A 27590-nucleotide genomic window follows, 5' to 3' on the forward strand; every position below is an offset into this window, starting at 1 on the left:
AAAATATCTAGGAATAAACCTACCTAAGGAGATGAAAGACCTGTATGCAGAAAATTATAAGACACTGATGAAAGAAATTAAAGATGATACAAATAGATGGAGAGATATACCATGTTCTTGGATGGGAAGAATCAACATTGTGAAAATGACTCTACTACCCAAAGCAATCTACAGATTCAATGCAATCCCTATCAAACTACCACTGGCATTTTTCACAGAACTAGAGCAAAAAATTTCACAATTTGTATGGAAACACAAAAGAACCCGTATAGCCAAAGCAGTCTTGAGAACGAAAAACGGACCTGGAGGAATCAGGTTCCCTGATTTCAGACTATACTACAAAGCTACAGTAATCAAGACAGTATGGTACTGGCACAAAAACAGAAAGATAGATCAATGGAACAGGATAGAAAGCCCAGAGATAAAGCCACGCACATATGGTCACCTTATCTTTGATAAAAGAGGCAGGAATGTACAGTGGAGAAAGGACAGCCTCTTCAATAAGTGGTGCTGGGAAAACTGGACAGGTACATGTAAAATTATGAGATTAGATCACTCCCTAACACCCTAAGCTCAAAATGGATTAAAGACCTAAATGTAAGGCCAGAAACTATCAAACTCTTAGAGGAAAATATAGGCAGGACACTCTATGACATAAATCACAGCAAGATCCTTTTTGACCCACCTCCTAGAGAAATGGAAATAAAAACAAAAATAAACAAATGGGACCTAATGAAACTTCAAAGCTTTTGCACAGCAAAGGAAACCATAAACAAAACCAAAAGACAACCCTCAGAATGGGAGAAAATATTTGCAAATGAAGCAACTGACAAAGGATTAATCTCCAAAATTTATAAGCAGCTCATGCAGCTTAATAACCAAAAAACAAACAACCCAATCCAAAAATGGGCAGAAGACCTAAATAGACATTTCTCCAAAGAAGATATACAGGCTGCCAACAAACATATGAAAGAATGCTCAACATCACTAATCATTAGAGAAATACAAATCAAAACTACAATGAGATATCATCTCACACCAGTCAGAATGGCCATCATCAAAAAATCTAGAAACAATAAATGCTGGAGAGGGTGGGGAGAAAAGGGAGCACTCTTGCACTGTTGGTGGGAATGTAAATTGATACAGCCACTGTGGAAAACAGTATGGAGGTTCCTTAAAAAACTACAAATAGAACTACCATATGACCCAGCAATCCCACTACTGGGCATATACCCTGAGAAAACCATAATTCAAAAAGAGTCATGTGGGCTTCCCTGGTGGCGCAGTGGTTGAGAGTCCACCTGCCGATGCAGGGGACGTGGGTTCGTGCCCTGGTCCAGGAAGATCACACATGCCGCGGAGCGGCTGGGCCAGTGAGCCATGGCCACTGAGCCTGTGTGTCTGGAGCCTGTGCTCCGCAACAGGAGAGGCCACAGCGGTGAGAGGCCTAGCGTACCGCAAAAAAAAAAAAAAAAAAAGAGTCATGTACCAAAATGTTCATTGCAGCTCTATTTACAATAGCCCGGAGATGGAAACAACCTACGTGTCCATCATCAGATGAATGGATAAAGAAGATGTGGCACATATATACAATGGAATATTACTCAGCCATAAAAAGAAACGAAATTGAGCTATTTGTAATGAGGTGGATAGACCTAGAGTCTGTCATACAGAGTGAAGTAAGTCAGAAAGAGAGAGACAAATACCATATGCTAACACATATATATGGAATTTAAGGGAAAAAATGTCATGAAGAACTTAGGGGTAAGACAGGAATAAAGACACAGACCTACTAGAGAATGGACTTGAGGATATGGGGAGGGGGAAGGGTAAGCTGTGACAAAGCGAGAGAGAGGCATGGACGTATATACACTACCAAACGTAAGGTAGATAGCTAGTGGGAAGAAGCCGCATAGCACAGGGAGATCAGCTCGGTGCTTTGTGACCGCCTGAAGGGGTGGGATAGTGAAGGTGGGAGGGAGGGAGACGCAAGAGGGAAGAGATATGGGAACATATGTATATATATAACTGATTCATTTTGTTGTAAAGCAGAAACTAACACACCACTGTAAAGCAATTTTACTCCAATAAAGATGTTAAAAAAAAAGAAAGAAAGATGTGGCACATATATACAATGGAATATTACTCAGCCATAAAAAGAAACGAAATTGAGCTATTTGTAATGAGGTGGATTGACCTAGAGTCTGTCATACAGAGTGAAGTAAGTCAGAAAGAGAAAGTCTAGTACTGTATGATAAAACATATATATGGAATTTAAGGGAAAAAAGTGTCATGAAGAACCTAGGGGTAAGACAGGAATAAAGACACAGGCCTACTAGAGAATGGACTTGAGGATATGGGGAGGGGGAAGGGTGAGCTGTGACAAAGCGAGAGAGTGGCATGGACATATATACACTACCAAATGTAAAATAGATAGCTAGTGGGAAGAAGCCGCATAGCATAGGGAGATCAACTTGGTGCTTTGTGACCACCTAGAGGGGTGGGTTAGGGAGGGTGGGAGGGAGGGAGACGCAAGAGGGAAGAGATATGGGAACATATGTATATGTATAACTGATTTACTTTGTTATAAAGCAGAGACTAACACACCATTGTAAAGCAATTATACTCCAATAAAGATGTAAAAAAAATACAAAATAAATTTAAAAAAAAATAAAAGTAAACTTCCTTGGGATGGTGATTAAAGGGAATATATCTGTAAGGGAAAAACTTCATAAAGTTATGATGACAGCAGCATAATACAAAATGTTTTAAAATTTGCCCCAACATTTTTTAAAAATGCAGTTTTTAAGTAATATGTTTCTTCATTAACATGCTGGTGACTCTTGGTTAGGGTTGCCTGAAGAGCTGGATAAACAGAATGAAGGTATAAGCAGAATAGGTCAAAATGAACTCTACATTTAAAGAGAGGACAAAGACTAATTTAGAATTAACACAGTAGGAAAAAATTTTGTGTATTAGCCACAAAATTTCAACTATTTCAGCACGTCTATATCATTATGCATAAATGCAGAGAATATTATCCTGTAGGAAGTGTCCCTCATCTATGTTTTCAAAGAAATTTTCCTTCAATTTAGGGCTCAAGAATAGTATGCGATATAAAGAGGATTTAGAGTGATCAGAAAGATAAATGCTGGTCAAGAAACTCGAGGAACTTCACAATGAGACATCACTTCACACCCATTGGGATAACTATCATCAAAAAATAAAACAGAAAATAACTGTTGGTGAAGATGTGGAGGAATTGGAACCCTTGTGCATTGCTGGTGGGAATGAAAAAAGGTACAGTTGCTATGGAAAACAGTATGATGGCTCTTCAAAAAAATTAAGCATAGGATTGTCATGAGATCCTGCAATTCTACTTCTAGGTATATACCAGAGAGAATTGAGAGCAGGCACTGGAAGCGATATTTGTAAACCCATGTTCATAGCAGCATGACTCACAATAGCCAAAAGTGGAAGCAACTCATGTGTCCATCAATGGATGAATGGCTAAACAAAATGTGCTATATCCATACAACAGAATAATATTATCCAGCTTTAAAAAGGAAAGCAATTTTGACATGTGCCACAACAAGGATGAACCTTGAAAACATTATGCTAAGTGAAATAAACCAGTCACAAAAGGACAAATACTGACTGAGTCCACTTATGTGAGGTATCTAGAATAGTCAAATTCATAGATTGGTGATTACCAAGGCCTGGGGGGAGATTGGAGGGGAAATAATTGTTTAATGGGTATGGAGTTTCAGTTTGGGAAGATGTAAAAGTGCTGGATATGGATAGTGGTGATAGTTGCACAACAATGTGCATGTACTTAATACAGCAGAACCGTACACCTAAAGTGGTTAAAATTGTAAATTTTACGTTATGTATATTTTACCACAATAAAAAATCAGGAACTTAAGAGGATGAAAGTTTAACATCTTTCTATTATTTTACATGTTTAAATTAATAACTTGAGCACTTAGCACAGTATTCTTTCCTTTATTAGGTAGCTTGACTGAAACTGGGGTTGCCTGTAGTTCAACAAACATTTGTTCAGTCCCTACTGACTATAAACTCTCACTGTGGTAGGCCTTAGGGATATAAAAACAAATTAAATATAGTCCTTGGCTTTAGTGAAGGCACAGATTAGCATGGGAGACAGACATGGAGATCGATGATTGCAATTTGGTTCAATGCAATACCTAACAGAAATATATATGACATTGTGGTTGAGAGCGTAGGTTCTAGAACCAGACTTCCTGAGTTTGAATACTGGGTTGATCGCTTTTACCAGTAGTATGATCTTAAACAGGTTGCTAAATCTCTTTCCTCATCTGTAGAATAGGAATAATAATGATTCTTGGCTCATAGTTGTTGTGAAGATTAAATAAATTCATATTATAAAGCACCTAAAATAGTGCCTGGAACATGGTGAATTCTTTTTATATTTATCCAGCATTGTCATCATGTAAAGAGCAGTAGTAGTAGTGGAATATAAGGTAGATATTTTGTCTTTTTATTCACTGCTGAATCTCCAGTGCCAGGAAATTATCCGACACATAGTAAGTGCTTAAGAAATGTTTTTTTATTTTACAAATGAGGAAAGTGAGGCTCAGAAATAGTACAGAGAAGAGAGTTTGAGGCCAATGGGGTAGGTGATTAGAGAAAACTTCAAGGGGAAGCAATGCCTCAATAGGGCTTTGTCAGATGACTCTGCTTTCCTGATAACAATGTGGGGGAGCAGGACAGGCATTCCTGACAGGGGAAACAGTATTGTAGCCATGCAGGTGAACTAGCACTGACTGTCTGGGGAACAATGATAAGTCTAGTGTCATCAGATTGTGAAGGATAAAGTGAGGAATGGCCTGAGAGGATGCTGGAAAAATAGAGAAGTTTATTTTTGAAATTTATTTAGTTATTACTATATACCTGGTACTATGACATGTGTCAGGATTGCATAGCAACCATGACACAGTTCTAGTGTTCAGGAGCTTATGTGAAAGACTGAAATGCCATAAAATAAGGATTAAGCTTTATGGGGTCAACTGTGGAGTTGCTGAAGTACCTTGAAAAGCTTTTAAGAAAAGACATGACCTAGTTAGACTGTACAGATGGATAGAACTCTGGCAGCATATAGAGGATAAACTGGGAAGGGGCTGGAGGGCTCCTGCTGCTGGTGTTGCTTGGAAGACAACTAGTGATGAAGTTCTGTTCTAATCCAGACAAGAGAGTATACTGCCAAAACTAAGGTGGTATTGGTAGGAATAGAGAGGAAGGATATGAATTTAAGAGGGAATACAGGATATAGTCTCTAGAACTTGGTGACTGAGGGTGAAAAGAGAGAGAGAAAATCAGATGACTCCCAGTTTTCTGACTTGGCTATCTTGGTGGAGAGTTGAGACCCCCTATTCCCACTCATTCAGGAAGAAAATAAGAAAAAGAAAAAAAGTGGGTTGGGGAATGGGAAGCAGAAAGAAATTTAGTAATTCAGTTTTGGACAAATTGAGTTTGAGGTGTCAAAGAACATCTAGATAGAAAAGACCTGTAAAGAACTACACACACACACACAACCAGATACATAAATGTGTGTGTGTGTGTGTGTGCGTGTGCACATTCATACCTTGGTACTTGGGGAAAGCTCTTAGAATCAGAGATCTGGGAGTAATCAGCTTATAGCACAGCATATGTATCTTAAAATCAAATCACTCTTGTCCCACTGTGTTAGTTTCCTCTTTCTGTTGTAAGAAATTGCTTCAAGCTTAGTGATTTAAAACCACACAAATTCATTTTCTTATGATTCTGGAAGTCAGAAGTCTGAGGTGGGTCAGTTGGGCTAAGGTGTCGACAGGGTTGGTTTCTTCTGGAGGCTCTAGGGGAAAAGCTGTTTCCTTGCCTTTTCTGGTTTCTAGAGGCCACCTGCATTCCTTGGCTCTTAACCTCTTCCTCTATCTTCAAAGCAATAAATATAGTATCTTCAAGTCTTTCTCTCTGTCTCTCTGTTTCTGACTTCTGTTTCCATCATCACATCTTCTCTGACTCTCCTGCCTTCCTGTTTCCCTTACAAAGACCATTTTTATTACACTGGACACACCTGAAAACCAGGATAATCTCTCCACCTCAAGGTCCTTAAGTAAATCACAACTGCAAAGTCCCTTTTGCCATGGAAGGTAACACATTCACAGTTGTGAACACTAGGACATGGACATGTTTGGGAGGCAATTATTCTGTCTTCCACATTCACTTTTATTTGTAGCGTTTAAATTCAAATTCAGTTTATTCACTTTTAGTGTTTAAATGCCTCTGCAATTTGTCATGATTGTTGCCTCCCTAGCTCTCCAAACGTGATCTGATCTTTGTCCCACCTCAAGACCAAAAAACCCTTCTTGACCTTCTAGTCCAAAGACATGTCTCTCCTCTGAACTCCTACACTCCTACACTGTTGCCTACCTAGCTCTCCAAACTTGATCTGATCTTTGTCCCACCTCAAGTAAGGCCAAAAAACCTTCCTTGACCTTCTAGTCCAAACAAATATCTCTCCCCTGAACTCCTACACTGCTTCTATTTGTTGTATTCATTTGTATGAATCATTCACTCATGTGAAGTCTCAGTTCCATTAAAGAGAAATTTACCTCAGATTGACTTAAGGAATTAAGTGGAATTTATTGACTCAGGGGATCCAAAAAAGGACTAGACAAGAAGTTATGGGAAGGTCAAGATGCAGCTAGTTTTCAGGAAGAGCCAAAACCAGGGACTTGAACATTCTGTCTCCTTCCTTTGTTTCTACTTCTCTCAGAGACACTTTCATTCTCTCCTATGGAGGATGATCTTGTCCATATGGAAAAATACAGGGCCAAGAACAGGAACCAAGTTTTATACTTTAAGGCTTTTCTCATCAGACACACAAACCAAGACAGACTTAAGAGAAGAAATGTTGCTTAAATTCCCTTCAAGAGTTGTGAAAAGACACAGAAGAATCACGATGCTGGAACAGGAGGATGTGGAATTTGTCTCTCCTCACAAGTATATCAAGAATACATCTACAAATGGAACAATTCTCACATAGCACTTGCTGAATATTAGTGGAAGACTTGAGACACCGAAAAGGACAGGAAAAATCCCCACCCACCTGGGTAGGATGAAAGAAAGAAAACAGGAATTTAAAAAGGGACCAATGCTAGAGGAAACCTGAAGGTATCCATCTTGACACCAAAACCCAGCTCTACCCAACTGCCTACAGGATCCTGTGCTGGACACCTCACACCAAACAACCAGCAAGAAAGGAACACAGCTCCACCCATCAGCAGAAAGGCTGCCTAAAGTCGTAATAAACTCACAGACACCCCAAAGCACACCACCTGATATGGCCCTACCCCTCAAAGGGAAAAGACTTTGATAAAGAACTCAGAGTAATATAGTAAAGATGATCCAAGATCTCGGAAACAGAATGGAGGCATGGATCAAGAAGATCCAAGAAATGTTTAACAGAGACCTAGAAAAACTAAAGAACAAACAATCATTGATTGTTCACATTAACATTGATTGTTCACATTCACAATAACTGAAATAAAAAATATACTAGAAGGAATCAATAGCAGAATAACTGAGGCAGAAGAACAGATAAGTGAGCTGGAAGATAGAATGCTGGAAGTAACTGCCACAGAGCAGAAGAAAGAAAAAAGGAATAAAAAGAATTGAAGACAGTCTCAGAGACCTCTGGGACAATATTGAACACACAAACATTCGAATTATAGGGGTCCCAGAAGAAGAAGAGAGAGAGGAGATCTGAGAAAATATTTGAAGAGATTATAGCCCAAAACTTTCCTAACATGGGAAAGGAAATAGTCATGCAAGGCCAGGAAGTGCAGAAAGTCCCATACAGGGTAAACCCAAGGAGAAACATGCTGAGACACATATTAATCAAACTAACAAAAATTAAATACCAATAAAAATATTAAAAGCAGCAAGGGAAAAAACAGCAACGAATAACATACAAGGGAATTCCCATAAGGTTATCAGCTGATTTTTCAGCACAAAATTTGCAGGCCAGAAGGGAGTGGCAGGATACATTTAGAGTGATGAAAGGGAAAGCCTACAACCAAAATTACTATACCCAACAGGGATCTCATTCCTTTTTCTCGAGAGAGAATTCAAAAGCTTTACTGACAAGCAAAAACTAAGAGAATTAAGCACCACCAAACAGCTTTACAACAAAGGCAAATGGAACTTCTCCAGGCAGAAACACAAGGCAGGAAAAAGACCTACAAAAACAAACCCCAAACAATTAAGAAAATGGTGAGAGGAGCATACATATCAATAATTACCTTAAATGTATATGCTCCAACCAACAGACAGAGACTAGCTGAATGGATACAAAAACAAGGTCCGTATATTTGCTGTCTACAAGAGACCCACTTTGGAATTAGGGACACATACAGAGAGAAAGTGAGGGGATGGGAAAATATATTCCATGCAAATGGAAATCAAAAGAAAGCTAGAGGAGCAATACTTATATCAGACAATACTTATAACAGACTTTAAAATAAAGACTGTTACAAGAGGCAAGGAAGGACACTACATAATGATCAAGGGATCATTCCAAGAAGAAGATATAACAATTGTAAATATTTATGCACCCAACATAGGAGCACCTCAGTATATAAGGCAAATGCTAACAGCCATTAAAGGGGAAATCGACAGTAACACAATAATAGTGCGGAACTTTAACATTCCACTTACGCCAATGAATAGATCATCCAGACAGAAAATTAATAAGGAAACACACACCTTAAATGACATATTAGACCAGATAGACTTAATTGATATTTATAGGACAATCCATCTGAAAATAGCAGAGTACACTTTCTTCTCAAGTGCACATGGAACATTCTCCAGGATAGATCACATCTTGGGTCACAAATCAAGCCTCAGAAAATTTGAGAAAATTGAAATCATATCAAGCATCTTTTCCAACCACAACACTATGAGATTAGAAATCAATTACAGGAAAAAAGCTGTAGAAAACACAAGCACAAGGAGGCTGAACAATATGCTACTAATTAACCAAGAGGTCACTGGAGAAATCAAAGAGGAAGTTTTAAAAAACACCTAGAAACAAATGACAGTGAAAACACGATGACCCAAAACCTATGGGATGCAGCAAAAGCATTTCTAAGAGGGAAGTTTAGAGCAATTCAATCTCACCTCAAGAAACAAGCAAAATCTCAAATAAACAATCTAACCTTACACCTAAAGTAACCAGAGAAAGAAGAACAAACAAAACCCAATGTCAGTAGAAGGAAAGAAATCATAAAGATCAGAGCAGAAATAAATAAAATAGAAATGAAGAAAACAATAGCAAAGATCAATGAAACTAAAAGCTGGTTCTTTGAGAAGATAAACAAAATTGACAGCCCTTTATCCAGACTCATCAAGAAAAAAAGGGAGAGGAAATCAAATCAAAAAAATTAGAAATGAAAAAGGAAAAGTTACAACTGACACTGCAGAAATACAAAGGATCATAAGAGACTACTACAAGCAACTATATGCCAATAAAATGGACAACTGGAAGAAATGGACAAATTCTTAGAAAAGTAAAACTTTCGAATACTGAACCAGAAGAACTAGAAAATATGAACAGGCCACTCACAAGTAATGAAATTGAAACTGTGATTAAAAGTCTTCCAAAAAACAAAAGTCCAGAACCAGATGGCTTCACAGGAAAATTCTATCAAATATTTAGAGAAGAGCTAACACTGTTAGCTCTTGTTGACAAAATTCAACATCCATGTATGATAAAAACTCTCCAGAAAGTGGGCATAGAGGGAACCTACCTCAATATAATAAAGGTCATATATGACAAACCCACAGCAAACATCATTCTCAATGGTGAAAAACTGAAGACATTCCCTCTAAGATTGGGAACAAGACAAAGGTGTTCACTCTTGCCACCATTATTCAACATGGTTTTGGAAGTCCTAGCCCCAGCAATCAGAAAAGAAAAAGAAATAAAAGGAATACAAATTGGAATAGAAGAAGTTAAACTGTCACTGTTTGCATAAGACATGACACTGTACATAGAAAATCCTAAAGATGCCACCAGAAAACTACTAGAGCTAATCAATGAATTTGGTAAAGTGGCAGGATACAAAATTAATGCACAGAAATCTTCTGCATTCCTATACACTAACAATGAAAGATCAGAAAGAGAAATCAAGGAAAGAGTCCCATTTACCATCACAACAAAAAGAATAAAATGCCTAGGAATAAACCTACGTAAGGAGGCAAAAGACCTGTACTCAGAAAACTGTAAAACACTGATGAAAGAAATCAAAGATGACATAAACACATGGAAAAATATACCATGTTCTTGGATTGGAAGAATCAACATTGTGAAAATGACTCTACTGCCCAAAGCAATCTACAGATTCAGTGCAATCCCTATCAAACTACCAATGGCATTTTTCACAGAACTAGAACAAAAAGTTTACAATTTGTACGGAAACACAAAAGACCCCAAATAGCCAAATCAATCTTGAGAAAGAAAAACAGAGGTGGAGGAATCAGGCTCCTTGACTTCAAACTACACTACAAAGCTACAGTAATCAAGACAGTATCGTACTGGCAGAAAAACAGAAATATAGATCAATGGTACAGGATAGGAAGCCCAGAGATAAACCCACACACCTATGGTACCTAATCTATGACAAGGAAAGCAAGAATATACAATGGAGAAAAGACAGACTCTTCATTAAGTTGTCCTGGGAAAACTGGACAGCTACATGTAAAAGAATGAAATTAGAACACTCCCTAACACCATACACAAAAATAAACTCAAAATGGATTCAAGACCTAAATGTAAGGCCAGACACTATAAAACTCTTAGAGGAAAACATAGGAAGAACACTCTTCAACATAAATCACAGCAAGGTCTTTTTTGATCCACCTCCTAGAGTAATGGAAATAAAAACAAAAATAAACAAATGGGACCTAATGAAACTTCAAGGCTTTTGCACAGCAAAGGAAACCATAAACAAGATGAAAAGACAGCCCTCAGAATGGGAGAAAATATTTGCAAACGAATCAATGGACAAAAGATTAATCTCCAAAATATATAAACAGCTCATGCAGCTCAATATTAAAGAAACAAACAACCCAGTCCAAAAATGGGCAGAAGACCTAAATAGACATTTCTCCAAAGAAGACATACAGATGGTCAACAAGCACATGAAACACTGCTCAACATCACTAGTTATTAGAGAAATGCAAATCAAAACTACAGTGAGATATCACCTCACACCAGTTAGAATGAGCATCATCAGAAAATCTACAAACAGCAAATTCTGGAGAGGGTGTGGAGAAAAGGGAACCCTCTTGCATTGTTGGTGGGAATGTAAATTGATACAGCCACTATGGAGAACAGTATGGAAGTTCCTTAAAAAACTACAAATAGAATTACCATATGACCCAGCAATCCCACTACTGGGCATATACCCAGAGAAAACCATAATTCAAAAAGACACATGCACCCCAACGTTCATTGCAGCACTATTTACAATAACCAGGTCACGGAAGCAACCTAAATGCCCATTGACAGATGAATGGATAAAGAAGATGTGGTACATGTATACAATGGAATATTACTCAGCCATAAAAAGGAACGAAATTGAGTCATTTGTTGACATGTGGATGGATCTAGAGACGTCATACAGAGTGAAGTAAGTCAGAAAGAGAAAAACAGATATCGTATATTAATGCATGTATGTGGAACCTAGAAAAATGATACAGATGAACCGGTCTGCAGGGCAGAATTTGAGACACAGATGTAGAGAACAACCATATGGACACCAAGAGGGGAAAGCCACGGGGGGATGGGGATGGTGGTGTGCTGAATTGGGAGATTGGGATTGACATGTTATACACTGATGTGTATAAAATTGATGACTAATAAGAACCTGCTGTATGAGAAAATAAATAAAATAAAATTTAAAAATTAAGAACTAATACTAAACTTTCTTTGGGTTAATTGTATGGAAATATGTTAATATAAATGTTTCAGACATTACATGAAATTCCTAAAAATCTTATATGTTCTGGTATAATGTTATGTCATAATTCTAGTTAGTACTTTAAAATGTATATCTCAGAAATAACTAAATTTCCTCATCAATTGCATTATTATGAACTTTCATCAAATCTTTAACCGTGGTCATTTTTAAGTGTTTTTTCATTTACAGACAGTTCTGGGTGTACTCTGATGCTTTTGCAAAAATGTTCCTCTAAAAGGGTTTCATCTTCAAGGAATTCATGGAGAAGACTCTGACAGGTACAGGTTTCTGGTAGCTGACTATACTGCTGAACTGAATGAATAAGCATTTTCAGAACTCTAATGGAAAGCTGATGAATTCATAAAAGTGCTAACAAAACATCAAGATGAAAAAAAATTAATTACATGGGACTGAGTGAACTGATGAAGATGATTATAATTTTTGTGACTTTCTGTTTGAATTAAAAAAAAAAAAAACCTAAAAATAGAACTACCATATGACCCAGCAATCCCACTACTTGGCATATACCCTGAGAAAACCATAATTCAGAAAAGAGTCATGTACCCCAATGTTCATTGCAGCACTGTTTACAATAGCCAGGACATGGAAGCAACCTAAGTTTCCATTGACAGATGAATGGATAAAGAAGATGTGGCACATACATACAATGGAATATTACTCAGCCATAAAAAGGAATGAAATTGTGTCATTTGCAGAGAATTTGATGGACCTAGAACTATCATACAGAGTGAAGTAAGTCAGAAAGAGAAAAACAAACACTGTATATTAAATGCATATTTGTAGAATCTAGAACAATGGTATTGATGATCTTTTTGCAGAACAGAAATAGAGACTCAGACGTAGAGAACAAACGTATGGATACCAAGGGGGAAAAGAGGGGGTTGGCATGAATTGGGAGATTGGGATTGACATATATACACTATTATGTATAAAATAGATAACTAATGAGAACTTGCTGTATAGCACAAGGAACTCTACTTGGTGCTCTGTGGTGACCTAAATGGGAAGGAAATGCAAAAAAAGAGGGGATATATGTATATGTATGGTTGATTCACTTTGCTGTACAGCAGAAACTGACACAGCATTGTAAAGCAACGGTACTCCAATTAAAGAGTTTTGAAAAGGCATATAATGTTTCAACTGCATGTTTAAGAACCTATTATTTGCTCTAGGAAGATGTTTTTGTTCTTTGACCTAATCTAAAGGGATACCAATAATACTGGTCGTCTATTAACTCACCTAACTCTTTATCTATCAGCAAACATCCTTGATTTCTACTTCACAAAGAAAGTAGAGGCTACTAGATGTGAACACCCTCAAACACTCTTTATACCTATAAATATATCTTTATCTGGACTGTTGCTTTTCTCAAGCCTCAGAGAACACTGATAATTACTTTTCTGAAGGCTGATCTCCATGCGTTTGTGCTATCTGCTGATGATGACCAACTTCACATGTAGCCCAGACTTTTCAACAGCAGCCATAGGTACAAGAAACAATGTAAAACTATTTTCAAAGTATTAAGAGAAAAAAATTAAACCTAGTATTTAAAATTATCGCTTAAATATAAGGTGAAAAGAATAATGTCAGGACTACTAGGTCTCAGATCACCTGATACACACTGTAAAAATACTCTTGAAGGAAATTCTCCAGCAAAAAGCAAAATAAATAAAGTCAGTAAGAACTAAACGTGAGTAAATAATTTAGTAAAATTTCTTGTCTAAGCAAGCAATGAGCAACAACAACAAAAATCTATCAATTCATAATTTAAATGCTAGGAAATACCAACATGAGGGAGGTTGGTATTGGAGTCCAGAGAGACACAAGAGCCTGCTAAGGCATTTCTGTTGGAAGTGAAGGGGAGAGGGGACTATAAATATTGCTTTCATATTACTGTAGGAAATAAATACATAAATAATGAATATAAAAATGGGTCTTAATTAGTTGAGATAACCACCAGAAGACTAAAATCATAATGTATGATTTTCAAACCAGCAGAGTAAAATTCAGTTTATCTAATGGAAGTTAGTAAAGAAGGGGAAGAGAAGAAACAAAAACAATATGTAAAATAGAAAATATGAAGGAAGATGGTAGAAATAATTTCTAACAAATAAACCTATGTGAATTCATTAAACTCATTTTTGGTAAGACAGGGACTCTCAACTTAGATTTTGAAAAGATGTAATAATATGCGATTCATAGAGATACACTTAAAATGATAATGTTATAACCATTCCAAAACTATCTATGTGTAAAAGAAAATGTAAGAAAGGTAGGATATTTGTAACAGGTAATGAAAAAGACAAAATCAGTTGATCCTGAATGATTTTATTTTACCTCATTATAACTTTCCGTGGTAGCTCAGTAGCTCAGAGATTGCAATCTCTGTCCTAACAGAACCCCTTGTCTTTACCCTAATTCCTCCCAATATATTCTGCACTGATTTTTCTCAATAAAACATGATCTTGTCCTGCTGCAGCTTTTTTACTATCATTTCCCCATTGCCTGCTGGCTAAAGTCCAAGATCTTTGGCATTTTCTTCAAAACCTTCCTCTGAGGCTTAGCTACTTCCTCATTACCTTCCTAATCCTCAGTTTCGTGCCCTCTCCTCTTCTGGCTTTGAATATACAGAAATGTTTTCATTTTATTCTTTATGCTCCCATAATTACGTGATACCATATCACATCACATTAAATTACTTTGTCTCCCTGACTAAACTGTAAACCCCTGGAAGAGCAGGGACCATGTAGTTCCAGACTCCAGCAAGATGCCTGTCATACACTACAAGTTGTGCTCAATGAATAAATGAATCCGAGTCAACAAATATTATGTTCCAAGAGCTAGACAGTGTTAGACTCAGACCAATAGGTAAGAAACAAAAATTTAGGAATTAGGTTCTTGTATAAAGGTTACAATGAATGTTTCTTTTTTTTTCAGCTCAAAAAAGATAATTATTTTCTGAAACATTAACTATATTGTATGAATACTTTAAACAGCACTCTTTGGTTGCATGTGACAGAAAACCAACTCACATACGTTAGTTAAATATTTGTTTGTTTGTTTGAAGGATATTGGGCATATCTCACATAGCACTGCAAAGGTGAGGTAGCCCTAAGAGAACTCAGAACCAGCTCTACTGCAGATTATCCAGGAACCAATACAGAATCAGTTTTGCTGGCAACTTTGTATACCTAGATCAGATTCTGAAAATATCTGGGGGATGATTTCCTAAAGTCTGAGATGGTCCCAAGGTGAATACACCCTGTTTGGCAGATGCATTAGGCTGCTATATAGGCTGTTTTGGGAGAACCAGTCTCAGCCAATCTGATATTCCTTGTTATTATTTGTATGGGTATATGGTAGCCTTGATTGTCTGGCATCAATCAGGAATTAATACTGTCATGGAACTTTCCAGATAACTGAAGCCTAACTCACTTAGTTTGAAAACTTAATTTTAACTCTTCATGCCTATCTTTCTAAAAGAGAATATATTAAATAGAATGTATTGAGGATAACTTGGGTAATGTAATGAGGCATGAGTGAATGCAGGTGGCAAGAGTCTTTATGAATGCCCGCCAGTGGGCACCAGCATCATATACTCCAATCTTTATCCAAAGGGACAAATTTTTATTAAGGCACACAAATATTTTTACAGAAGGGAAGTGCCAGATTTAAATTTTTTTTAGAAGTCCATTCCAGATAAATTAATACAGTAATCAGTTATAGGGAAAGGGAGAGAAGAAAGCTCATATGCTTGTTGTCCTCCCTGAGTGTTTTATGGGCTTGCTTCTCTGTGACATCTTCTATTTCATATTAGAATTAGTTTAATTGTACACTTGGGATCATCATTCTGTAAATCAACTTTGAGCTCTTCTCTGGAGACCAATACAAGGCACTTGGAAATTTGCTAATCTCTGTAGAGGTGTGTGTATTGGCCCCTGAAGGCACTGCTGAGATGTTGTCCATATGCTGCAGAAATGTATATTCTCCATTTCCCTCATTTCTGGCTCTTTTCTGCCTTCCCAGGGCCCATTCTTTGTTGCCATTTTTTTTTCTTTTGGCTACCCTGTGTGCCATGCGGGATCTTAGTTCCCCGACCAGGGATTGAACCCACGTCCCCTGCAGTGGAAGTGCGAAGTCTTAACCACTGAACCACCAGGAAAGTCCCTTTGTTGCCATTTTGAGTTTCTGGCATTACCTTTCTTTTTTTGTTTCTCAACGTGTTTTGGCATTTGTATTATGTAGATTTTTTTATAATATGTAAAAATCTTTTTTTCTGATTATAAATAAGTATTTATTACAAAAAGAAATTGGAAAATATTAAAGGTTTAAAGAAGGAAACTTTAATTACCTATTACTATATGTATATGTGTGTGTGTGTGTGTGTGTGTGTGTATAACCATGCTGTGTATTCAATTTTTCAATTTTGTAAACATTTAAAAATTGTAGGTATTATAAGCATTCTACCACAAAACTGTTTTGGGGGCTTCTCTGGTGTTGCAGTGGTTAAGAATCCGCCTGCCAACGCAGGGGACATGGGTTCCAGCCCCAGTCCGGGAAGATCCCACATGCCGCGGAGCAACTAAGCCCGTGTGCCACAATTACTGAGCCTGTGCTCTAGAGCCCATGAGCCACAACTACTGAAGCCTGCGTGCCTAGAGCCCATGCTCCGCAACAGAAGAAGCCACCACAATGAGAAGCCTGCGCACCACAACGAAGACACAACACAGCCAAAAATAAATAAATAAATTAAAAAAAAAAAAAAATATATATATATATAATTTAAAATAAAACTGTTTTGGAATGAGAATGAAGATGGAGATGATGAGATAACTAATATTGACTTAGTGATTCTTCTGTTCCAGGCCCTCTTCTAACCACTCTTCTTATATTCATTCAGTTAATCTTCACATCAATCCTATGATGCCTTCATTTTATACTACAGGTAAAGTAGTGGTAGTACAGAGAGTAACTTGGCCAATGTTCCATAACTAGTGAGGGGATATGTATTTTTAAAGCATTTTCTTATATCAAGAAATGTTTCAGAAGCCCAAATGATTGAGTAAAGTTTCATCACATGAATACAACATAATTTACTATTATTGTTAGACATTGATATTATTTCCCATTTAGGTATCTTTCAGAGGATGCTGCTGTGAATAACTTGGTTGGCAATTTTATTTATTTCCTTATGATAGATACTGTTTGTAAACTGATGTGTTAAGGGGAGAAAATTTTTTTGGCTCTTGACATTGCCAATTGCTTTCTAGAATGTCACTGCCCATTTATGAAATGGTATATGAGAGTTCATGAAATGGTATATGAGAGTATATACCTCATTACACTTTACAAATAATATACATATAAACACTATATATATATTTTTTTTTATTTAGTAACAAGGATTTTATTGTTGTTGCCAGTCGACGGGGTTGCTCACAGCACTTCTCTACCCTCATTCTCAGATGAGGAAATTGAGTGAACCCTAGTGCTTACGATCTTCTGTTTGTTACTCTTGGTTACCTTTGTCACTGTTTATCATTCAGGACCACTGATTCACTACCAGGTATGCGTATTTGATACCTGTTTCCACATAGATCCAATTCTATCCAATAGTAAAACAGAGCAACAAAACTAACTAGACAACTAGGTCATGCTATACTAGCAAATTTGATCCACATACTAACAGCATTAAAACAAAAAACAAAACAAACAAGCAAGCTAGGCAATAAACTCTGTACTTTGGTAGCAAATTTGATTGACACTCAATTCCAAAGTTAATAGCCATGTTGACAACCGTCCCTTCTAACAGTTTTGTGAGTCAGCAGGGTTTTCCCCTTATTTCCTGGTTCCTGGCCTTAGTGTATGTATAGATAAGGAAGGTATATAGGACATTGAATTAAATGTAAAATATTTCCTCATATGGAACCTTGGCTACATGATGAAAACAATTAGGTCCAAAACGGGAACCTTTAAAAATTCTTTTCTGAAAAATAAAATGTAAGAAAAACTGGTTAATGTGAGATTTTAGTTATGTCTGATAAATGAAAATGCTATTAAAGTCCCCTGTACTATTATTCTAAAAATATTTATTGATTGCCTTGTCTGGATCACTTGGCTTAGTTCCACCTACCTTCAAGTAGACCTCACTAATATAGTGATGGATCTATATATAGAGAGAGATAGATGGTTCAAAGTAGCAAAGCTTCCTGGGTTCACCACAGCTAACATCATACTCAATGGTGAAAAGTTGAAAGCATTTTCTCTAAGACCAGGAACAAGACAAGGATGCCCACCCTTGCCACTTTTATTCAACATAGTTTTGGAAGTTGTAACCACAGCAATCAGAGAAGAAAAAGAAATAAAAGGAATCCAAATTGGAAAAGAAAAGTAAAACTGTCACTGTTTGCAGGTGACATGATGCTATATGTAGAAAATCCTAAAGACATTACCAGAAAACTACTAAGGCTCATCAATGAATTTGGTAAAGTTTCTGGATACAAAATTAATATACAGAAATCTGTTGCATTTGTGTACACTAATAATGAAAGATCAAAAAGAGAAATTAAGGAAACAATCCCATTTACCATTGCATAACAGTATGGAGGTTCCTTAAAAAACTGAAAATAGAGTTACCATATGATCATGCAATCCCACTCCTAGGCATATATCTGGAGGAAACATAATTCAAAAAGATATATGCACCCCCAATGTTCATAGCAGCACTATTTACAATAGCCAAGACTTGGAAGCCACCTGAATGTCCATAGAGAAATGAATGGATAAAGAAGTTGTGTATATATATGCAATGGAATATTACTCAGCCATAAAAAAGAATAAAATAATGCCATTTGGATGGACCTAGAGATTATCACATTAAGTGAAGTAAGTCAGACAGAGAAAGACAAATATCTTATGATATCACTTATATGTGAAATCTAAAAAAGTGATATAAATGAACTGATTTACAAAACAGAAATAGACTCACAGACATAGAAAACAGATTTATGGGGGTGGGGGGAAGATAAATTAGGAGTTTCAGATTAACATATACACACTAATATATAAAAAATAAACAACAAGGACCAACTATATAGCACAGGGAGCTATATTCAATATCTTGTAATAACCTATAGTGGAAAAGAATCTGAAAAAGAATAGATACATATTTTTTATATATATATAAATATATATGTATTCAGTTATATATATTTCTGAATCACTTTGCTGTACACCCTCAAACTAACACGACATTGTAAATTAACTATACTTCAATAAAAAAGGTCACACAGTATTAATGTTGTAAATGTGAATATGAATAAACTTTAGATTTTCCCTATTTTGTGGACAAAAAGAACACAGAAAAGAAACAACAACAACAAAAACCTTCCTGAGTTCAAAATTCTGACTCTATCACTAACCAGCTGTGTGACCTTACTAAATTTGTTGGCCCCTCTTTGCCTCAGCTTTCTCATTTGTCAAATGTAAATAATATTACCAACCTCAAAGGGGTTCTGTGAAATAAAAATAATATAGCAGAAATTCTCAGAGCAGTATCTGACACTTAGTAAGAGCTAAGTAAATGTTAGCTATTCTTATTATTAGTATTAGTTGATAATAAATATTATTATTATTATTATTATATGTATTCTAATTATTACTGCAATGAAAAGTTGCTTGCAACTTCTCTCTTAATCAGGCTGTTTTTTGAATATCACTAGTATAATTGCAGCTATGTTTCTAGAGCCAGCCTGCCAAAGAATCAACTTGGAAATGCTTCTTGGCTATGGGAAAAAGAATACCTGAAAATCTGAGGCTTGTACACTACTGGCCCAGTTCATGTAGCTGGGCTTCTGTTCTCCAGATTGATCTCCAGGTTTTGACTAACTCTGGTTTAATTACTACTTAAGTCACTTACCAACTAAGATTGCAGGCAAATTACTTAACTCTGAGCCTTAGTTGCCCATCTGTACTGCCTTTCAATATGACATCCTTTCCCTTTAGAGGGCCCTGCTCTTGCCCTCTGCTGGCTCTGCCTTTCCTAGGGCTAGCTTCATGGGCTTGAGACCTGTGTAGTCATATATGGCCCTGCACTCAGAAAAGTTCTATGCTTGATTTAATGCTCTGCTGTAGTTGCCTTAAAATTCTTAATTTTTGTCTTTGAACTTAAGTTTTGTAAATAGCGTCTGATGGAACAGTGGATCATGCATTTAAGCAAAAGAGATACATGCAATATGTGTGTCCACCATTTCTTGCCACTCCATTTGTATATAGCATTCATGATGTCCATGAGCAAAAATTCAAGTGAGTTCACAAAGCGTTGGATTTCAGCAAGACTCAAAGTGAGTATAAGGTAAACACGTTATGTCTATGACTAAGTAGATGGTGCCCTGACAGCCTGAAGAGTCTGTGCTTCCAGTTTAATCCAGAACTTTGAATGCAGAAAGAAGGCAATGACATTCCAAGAAACACAAACAACCAAGAAACTGTATCATATCCTTTCTTATTCATGTTATTTCCCTTTGTTAACCAACTACTTATATTGATAAATGATGACATAGAATGAAAGGGGAAAATAGAGCAACCCATAGTTCCTTTTCCTTTTAGTCCTTCCTTACTCACCAGCGAGCCAAAGGTAGAGAGCTGGCAAGCAAGATGTGAAATAAAAACACTTGAGTTAATTTTGTGCAGTGTTTTCACTATTTTGGCAGGAATGAAATACATATGTATGTATGAGTTATAAAATTGTGTACAAATTGTGTATTCCACATACATGTTAAATGCTCTTATATGTGCATCTAGAACCAGCATTGCACAATATAAAGATGAATGGTAAAAGTCACATGAATACTTTACAATTGTAATTTTTAGAATTTAGAACAGCTTTAAATAACGAATAAAATTACCATGACAAGCCAAGAAAGGTTATGGAAGAAAGGAAAAACTTTATATTTTAGTAGCTTTAATAATAAAGTTTGACTGCTACTTAAACAAGGGGTCCTGCATTTTCATTTTGCACTTGGTCCTCCAAATTATGTAGCTCATCCTTTCTGTGGAGTAAGGAGTCCACAGGGCCAAGAGATTGTGCCCATCCAGTGAGTAACCCCCTTCCCCCTCCCCTTCTAGAACACACTACACATGCCTGAAATCTGAAATTCCCTGATAAATAACCGATCTTTCTTCCATGGTCTGCATGGGCCAGAACTAACTTGGGTGCCAGGGTCAGTTTTCCCCAGGGCAGATTGCATCAAAGGTGTGTGCATTTTCAGGCTTGAGAGAAGAACAAAGGACAGCTGTTGATGTGCTGTATGGGTTGAGAGGGCCATACCCATGTACGTGAGGTCCCTCAAGGTGAGGACTGGAGTTGGGGAGGGTAGGAAGAAAAAAGGGTGCTCCATGGCCCATCTGTTCCTGAGCTGCTATGTTCCAGCATGACATTGAGAGGGGTCTAAGAATTTTAAATTTGAATCTGGCCTTTCAAGTCATAATGAAAGTGTATTTGTCAAAATAGGAGATAAACACATTTAATAGATTGTTAGCCTGATTTATATTTGCATATTTAGAGACTTGGTATGTTGATCTCCATTTATACTTTTGCCTTAGTCTTCTCAAATATTGGGGGGGGGGCTCTGGATGTAAATATGTAAGGCACTTAGTGCCTGACATTTAGTAAAAACCCAGTAAATGGTGGCTATTATCATTATCAGATAATATAGCAAATAATGATGTTAATAATGTAGCACCATTCTCTCCTTGGAAAGGCCCTACTCACCTGTGCCTGCCCTTACAACTCTTCTTCACCACCCAGTAGGTGGGGTGATAGTGGTAGTGTTAGTATTCTGCTTTCCAACCCCTAGATACTAATGCCTTGCTCGAAATAGACTGATTGCCTAGATCTTTAAAGTGCTGCCTCAGGTCCCACAGCCATGCCCTGTGAGTAGGATTAGCTGAGGCCCAGTGCCTACCTGAATCATGCATGAGCTTGTTATGCCCTCTGCAGTTTGAATTGTGCTGTCCATTCTGCAGCTCCTCATATGCTTTTTGTCTTTTTTCCTAATGAATTTGGAATTACTTTGAAATTTAGGAAAATATTTATCTCTGTGATAGTTAAAATAGGCTAAGAAGAGCCACCTAACATTTCCCTTTTTGCACTGGATGCCGGGAACCAGGTAAAATAGATTTTTCTCAATTACTATAACTATGCATTGCTTAGGCTTTCTAATTCAATGAATTTCCTGTCCTCATTATTTAGTTCTTACCTGGATTGCCATCTTTGTTTCTGTGACATTTTATTATAAGTCTCCTTGAACACTGTTTTGTTGATTAATCTTCTCTTTCTTTGTTTTAATGAATCATTCTAACAAACACGCTTTGGAAAGCATGTTATTTGGAAATATTTTGGCATTTCTTCAAAAGTCTAAAATGTAGAATTGTTTCGGGGCAGGTGGAATCCATTGAGGTCATATGTCAGGTAGTTTTTTTTAGGCATAATTTTTAAAAACATAGTGCTTATATTCTCTCTCTCTCTCTCTCTCTCATTCTTTTGCTGGTATTGATATCAACAGACTATCAATGAGTGAATGAAAAGAATTAGATCCCTAGAATCACCCCAGAGTGCATCTGGCAGTAGATTTTGCCCAACATGTAATATGTAGTAGTATTTGGAGAAACAGAGATTTGATTAAGGTCATTTTGTTTCTTTCCTTTGGTTGGTTTTCCCTCTTTATTTTGTACTTATTGCCAGACATCATGAAAGTGGAAGCATCACTTCCTCTGGCAGACACTACATGTGAATTAGCTACAAAACCATGGATTCTTAAAATAGATGCTTCCCCTAAAATAGTGCCTACATGCTGTGTATGTTAATTGTCTACTTGCTTGTTTACATGCTGACCAGCTATAAAATTCTTGAGAGCAAAAACTGTACCTGGCTTGCTTACCCATTTTATACTTGTCATCTAATGGAGTGCTTAGGATACAATGTAGGTACTTTAAAATATATGTTGAATGGATAAATGACCGTCTCAAGCACACAGACAATATGCTTAATGCAAAGCTAGGGATTTCCAGAGAAGGTGTGATGAGAAGATAATTCAATGAGGGAGTTGAAGGGGTTGTCAAGGGAGGACTTGAAGTGACACACCAAGACATTTAGGGGCTGAATAGAGAAGGAGATTATGGACTAGGTAAAAAGAGGCAATCAAATGATGAGAGGTCATCATAAAATTATAAAGCCAGTTCCATGAGGTAGTAAGTAAACAACTCAGAGGATGTGTGACTAGAATAAGATATGAGATTTTAAGATTTCATAGGTAGAGCTGTTCTAGGTCATTACTATGTCTAGATTGTGTCCTTGGAAGTATTAGGTCAAACCATATGGAATTGCCAATATTCTCCCATTTTTTATTTATGATCTAGTCCAGTAGTTTGCTAACATTTAATGGAGATGGGGTGAAGATCAAGGAATTTTGAAGCTAATATATTGATTGACTCATTCATATAGACTCTGATACCAGGCAGAGTGATTTTAGGAAGTAAGGGGGAAAGAGTGTTGTAACTCAAGGGCCTGTCTTGGGTGAGATTGATAGATTACAGTGAAGACAAAGGATGAAGGATGGCATAGATCAATGACGAAGGATGCAGACTTAAAAAGTGATACAATAGGAGTAATGGCCTAGTTTGGAAGTTGCAAAGGGGAGCTTGGAGAATACTTCTCTCAATCAACCCCTGGTACTTGGGTATTGGAAGAAGGAGCATCCTCTTGTAGAGAAAAGGGAGTCCTCCAATAAGAGTTCAGGCTCAGTTAAGTAAAGGAGGCAGAGAAGACATTCACAGAGGAAGCAGGATAAAGCTGTGGTTCCAGAGGAGAAAGTCTAGGAAGGACACAGGCCTTTATTTGAAAATCCTAAGAGAACAATGCCTAGAATATATTCATCATATTTACCCACCTACTTAGTTCACCGATCAGAAACTAAAAAAAAAAAAAAAAAAAAACTAAGGTCATTATAGGGTAATGATGGCATAAAGCAAGATTTTGGTTTATTTTTATCACGTATGACAATCCAGATCCATTTTGCAACAAGCTGCTTTATAATCCAGAACACATAAGAATGTTTTCCTCACTGTTCTCTATTTTGTCTTACCTACATGCTGACATTTACCTCTTTTCCTTGAAGTATCATCATACATTCCTGTGCAGTTCCCCACTGTATCCCAAGGTGCATCCCATTAAATTCACCCAAATGGGAAATTACAGTCTCAACGAGTGACTTCTTAGAAATTTTCCAGGCTAAACTGATGGCAACCATATTCTGTGGGGCTGAATTGGGGGCCTCAGACTCATATGTCCACATGGGGCAGGTGCATGGCCCTCTAGTCAAGCATATGTCCTAGTTTCATTTTGTAACTTTAAGAGAAAGACTACAAGCTGATCCTCTGTCCATTTGGTTGACAAAGCACCTGGATGTGTCCTCAATAAACAATACTGAATTTTAGGGCGTCACTGTCTTCCTTGCCTCAGAACTCTCTGCTGTTCTATTATAACAAACATACATAAGAAAAACTAGTCTTTCTTAGACTAAAGGACATACAATCCATTCATTTCAAATTTTGTCTTTGGAGCAAACTCAAGAGCTATTTGCTAGTTTTGTATTGTTTGGGCCCCTGTATAATAGTCTTTCCTGAACAATGCCAGAGTGTATTGTAACACCACAGTGAAGTGTGATTACAGTGAAAGATGTGATCAGTGCTACATTAAACTTGTTGTGATTATTATATGGGTGTTCCCGAGGCTACTGTCCTTAACACCACAGTACCCTAATTTATTGAGGATCTGTAGATGAAACTTCACATGGGTCTCAACTAGAAAAAGCCATGCTCCTCCTGACCCTATGGTTTGTTTTTCACTTTAGACTCTGTAAATCTTTTTTTTTTTCGGTACGCGGGCCTCTCACTGTTGTGGCCTCTCCCGTTGTGGAGCACAGGCTCCGGACGTGCAGGCTCAGCGGCCATGGCTCACGGGCCCAGGCGCTCCGCGGCATGTGGGGTCTTCCCGGACCAGGGCACGAACCCGTGTCCCCTGCATCAGCAGGCGGACTCTCAACCACTGCGCCACCAGGGAAGCCCAAGACTCTGTAAATCTTTGATGTGTGACCTGCCGATAGCAATTGAGCAGGACATTATATTTGGCCTTGGATATGCTGAAGCTTCCTCTAGTTTTTATTATATATTTACTTCATTTCTTTATTTTCTTAGTTTTTAAACATGTTTATTGTATGTATCTCTAAGATGCCTCAAATCCTATTTTGAAATCTTTGAATCTTCCTTTAAGGAAAATGTGTAAATAAAGAAATAAATTTGGAGTCTATGTAGAAACAGTCTTCTAGATATTTTGTATTCAATCAGAGAGTCACCCGCACTTTAAACTAATTGTGCTAATGAACTGAGAACTTGAAACAACTTTCACAAGAGTACTTGGCCTTGGAGGCACTGGAATGTGTGATTAGTCCTTGATGGGAACTGCCGTACTGCTAAGTCTATTTGTCCTTTTTCCTTTTTCTTCTCCTTCACCTTTCATCTGTCATGACCATAGCCTCTTCCACCTTTATTTAGTCCTTCATGTAGTCCTCAAAACCTCCCTCCTCCTGATACTCCTCAAGCATAGCACTGATTTATCCTCAAATGTTCTTTACGCCTATAAGAAAAAGGCCAAATCTTGCTCATCTTTTTGTACTCAGGGTCTAGCGTAAGCCTGGAATATAGTAGTCATCTAATGAACATTTACTGAATGAACCGAATTGCATTACATAAAGTAATGCATATAAAGCATTAGTAGAGCACTTGGCACAAAGTACAAAATAAATGTTTATTTCTCAATCACTTTCCTTCACACCTGGCCTGAACCTACTTTCCTACTTCATGTCCCACCACTGTGGCTTTAGGGATCATCAACTCTTGTAATTGCATGCATATTACATACATTTCTATGCGTATGGAGCCCTTACCATGCTGTTATTTCTTTCTACAATGCAATCTCTTTCTTAAATGCATCATCCTTGCCCAAATCTAGTGAAAAGAAAACATAATTCTGGTGATGTTGGTCCAAATCTCCTCTATAACAAGCCATGCCTTTTATATTTAAATAGTTTGACCTGGTTGGGCCTTTCTGGCATCTTTCACATAGAATTACATGTTCTTTTATAACTGGCAAAGCTCCTTAAATCAAACTAAAACATACTTCCATTTATTGATGCAAGCACCCCTACTTTCTACTACTCAAAATCATTAATAAATGAGCAATAATTAAACTTTTGGATTTGACTAAGTAGTTTTTATACATATGTATCTGGTTGTTTAGCATTTTATTTCATTAAATTGCCTCATACAGGAAGTCTAAAATACATTTTATAAATTTTTATAATCAAAAAAAAGATGGATGATTTGTTTATTTTGGGGAAAACTCAGCCCAAGGCTACTGATAGCTGTAATTCCCCTAGCCACTTCCACATAATTTTTAAAATGTGAATGCCAGGAATGGTGCTGTTGATATTAATATCAGGACAAGGGAGAGAAGGACTAGGTGTCTCTGGAGGAGTCTCTGGGGGAATAAACAAAGATACTTGTGCAATGTTAGAGATTTCTGACTTCAGGTTGACCTTATCAACAGCCTGTACAGCAATGAAGAGATCTGTGCCATTTGTAAAAGTGATGTTTTCTGGTTTAAACACAAAGACTTCCTCTGAGTTGGCCTCCTTTGGGATGAGGTCAGTGGTGTTCACTTGAAGTGAATCATTGAACTTGTCTCTGAGATCAAGAATATTTGTGCTTATTCCAATGATGTACTTGTGAGCTTAAAAAAGAAAGAGAGAAAAAGGATGTGACTTGTAATTCTCAAGTCTTAAAGAAGTTTTAAAAAATCTGTTAGAAACAATATCACCATCCCATAAAATACCAATAAATAAATGTAATTAACGGTCCATATTTATAAGCATTAGTATCTTCTTTTACATTCTTATTTTTATATCCCGACAGAGTGATAAATGTAAAACTGGATCAGGCTTGACTTAAATAAAGACTAGGTCAGTATTTCTGGCCATAGCACCTGACTGAGAGAGGAGGTTAATTACCACTTATTATTTTATTATTTGTGCTTCTCAAACTTGACCGTACATACACATCATCCAGGGATCTTAAAATGCAGATTCTGTTTCAGTAGGTCTGGGGTGGGGCCTAAGGTTCCACATTTCTAACAAGCATTCATCTGATGCCCATGCTGCAGTCCACAGACCATACTTTGAGAAGAAAACTCTGGTAGAATCTGAGATTTCTTCCAAAGGACGGCTCTGCTCCATAGATATCTATGATCTTTTCCCCATTCTCTCCAGGGGTCATTACTAAAAATGAGGTTTATTAAAGCAGCAAGCAAGATTGGCAAGATTGCCAAGCAAACGGCTTGGCAAGATTTCAGAAAAAAACTGAGGATTGCCTGTTCCTGGTTGAAACATCTTACACCCCTTTGGG

At 37.1% G+C, this 27590-nt stretch overlaps 1 protein-coding gene across 2 annotated transcripts in view; it reads right to left on the reverse strand.

The window, feature by feature from the left end:
* Positions 1 to 17: 17 nt before the first annotated feature.
* The window catches only part of CLCA1 (chloride channel accessory 1), a 74938-nt gene continuing 47365 nt past the window's right edge, over positions 18 to 27590 (reverse strand). For both annotated transcript variants that reach the window (XM_022580935.3, XM_089920059.1), the window contains exon 15: positions 18 to 26919. In XM_022580935.3, coding sequence (XP_022436643.1) covers positions 26531 to 26919 — 389 coding nt within the window. In that variant the 3' untranslated portion in view covers positions 18 to 26530. The remainder of the gene's footprint in view (positions 26920 to 27590) is intronic.

This window comes from Delphinapterus leucas, chromosome 1 (genome assembly GCF_059928025.1).
Source record: "Delphinapterus leucas isolate spDelLeu-1000000601 "Yukka" chromosome 1, BTC_Dleu_Yukka2, whole genome shotgun sequence".
In the NCBI taxonomy this organism is placed as follows: domain Eukaryota; kingdom Metazoa; phylum Chordata; class Mammalia; order Artiodactyla; family Monodontidae; genus Delphinapterus; species Delphinapterus leucas.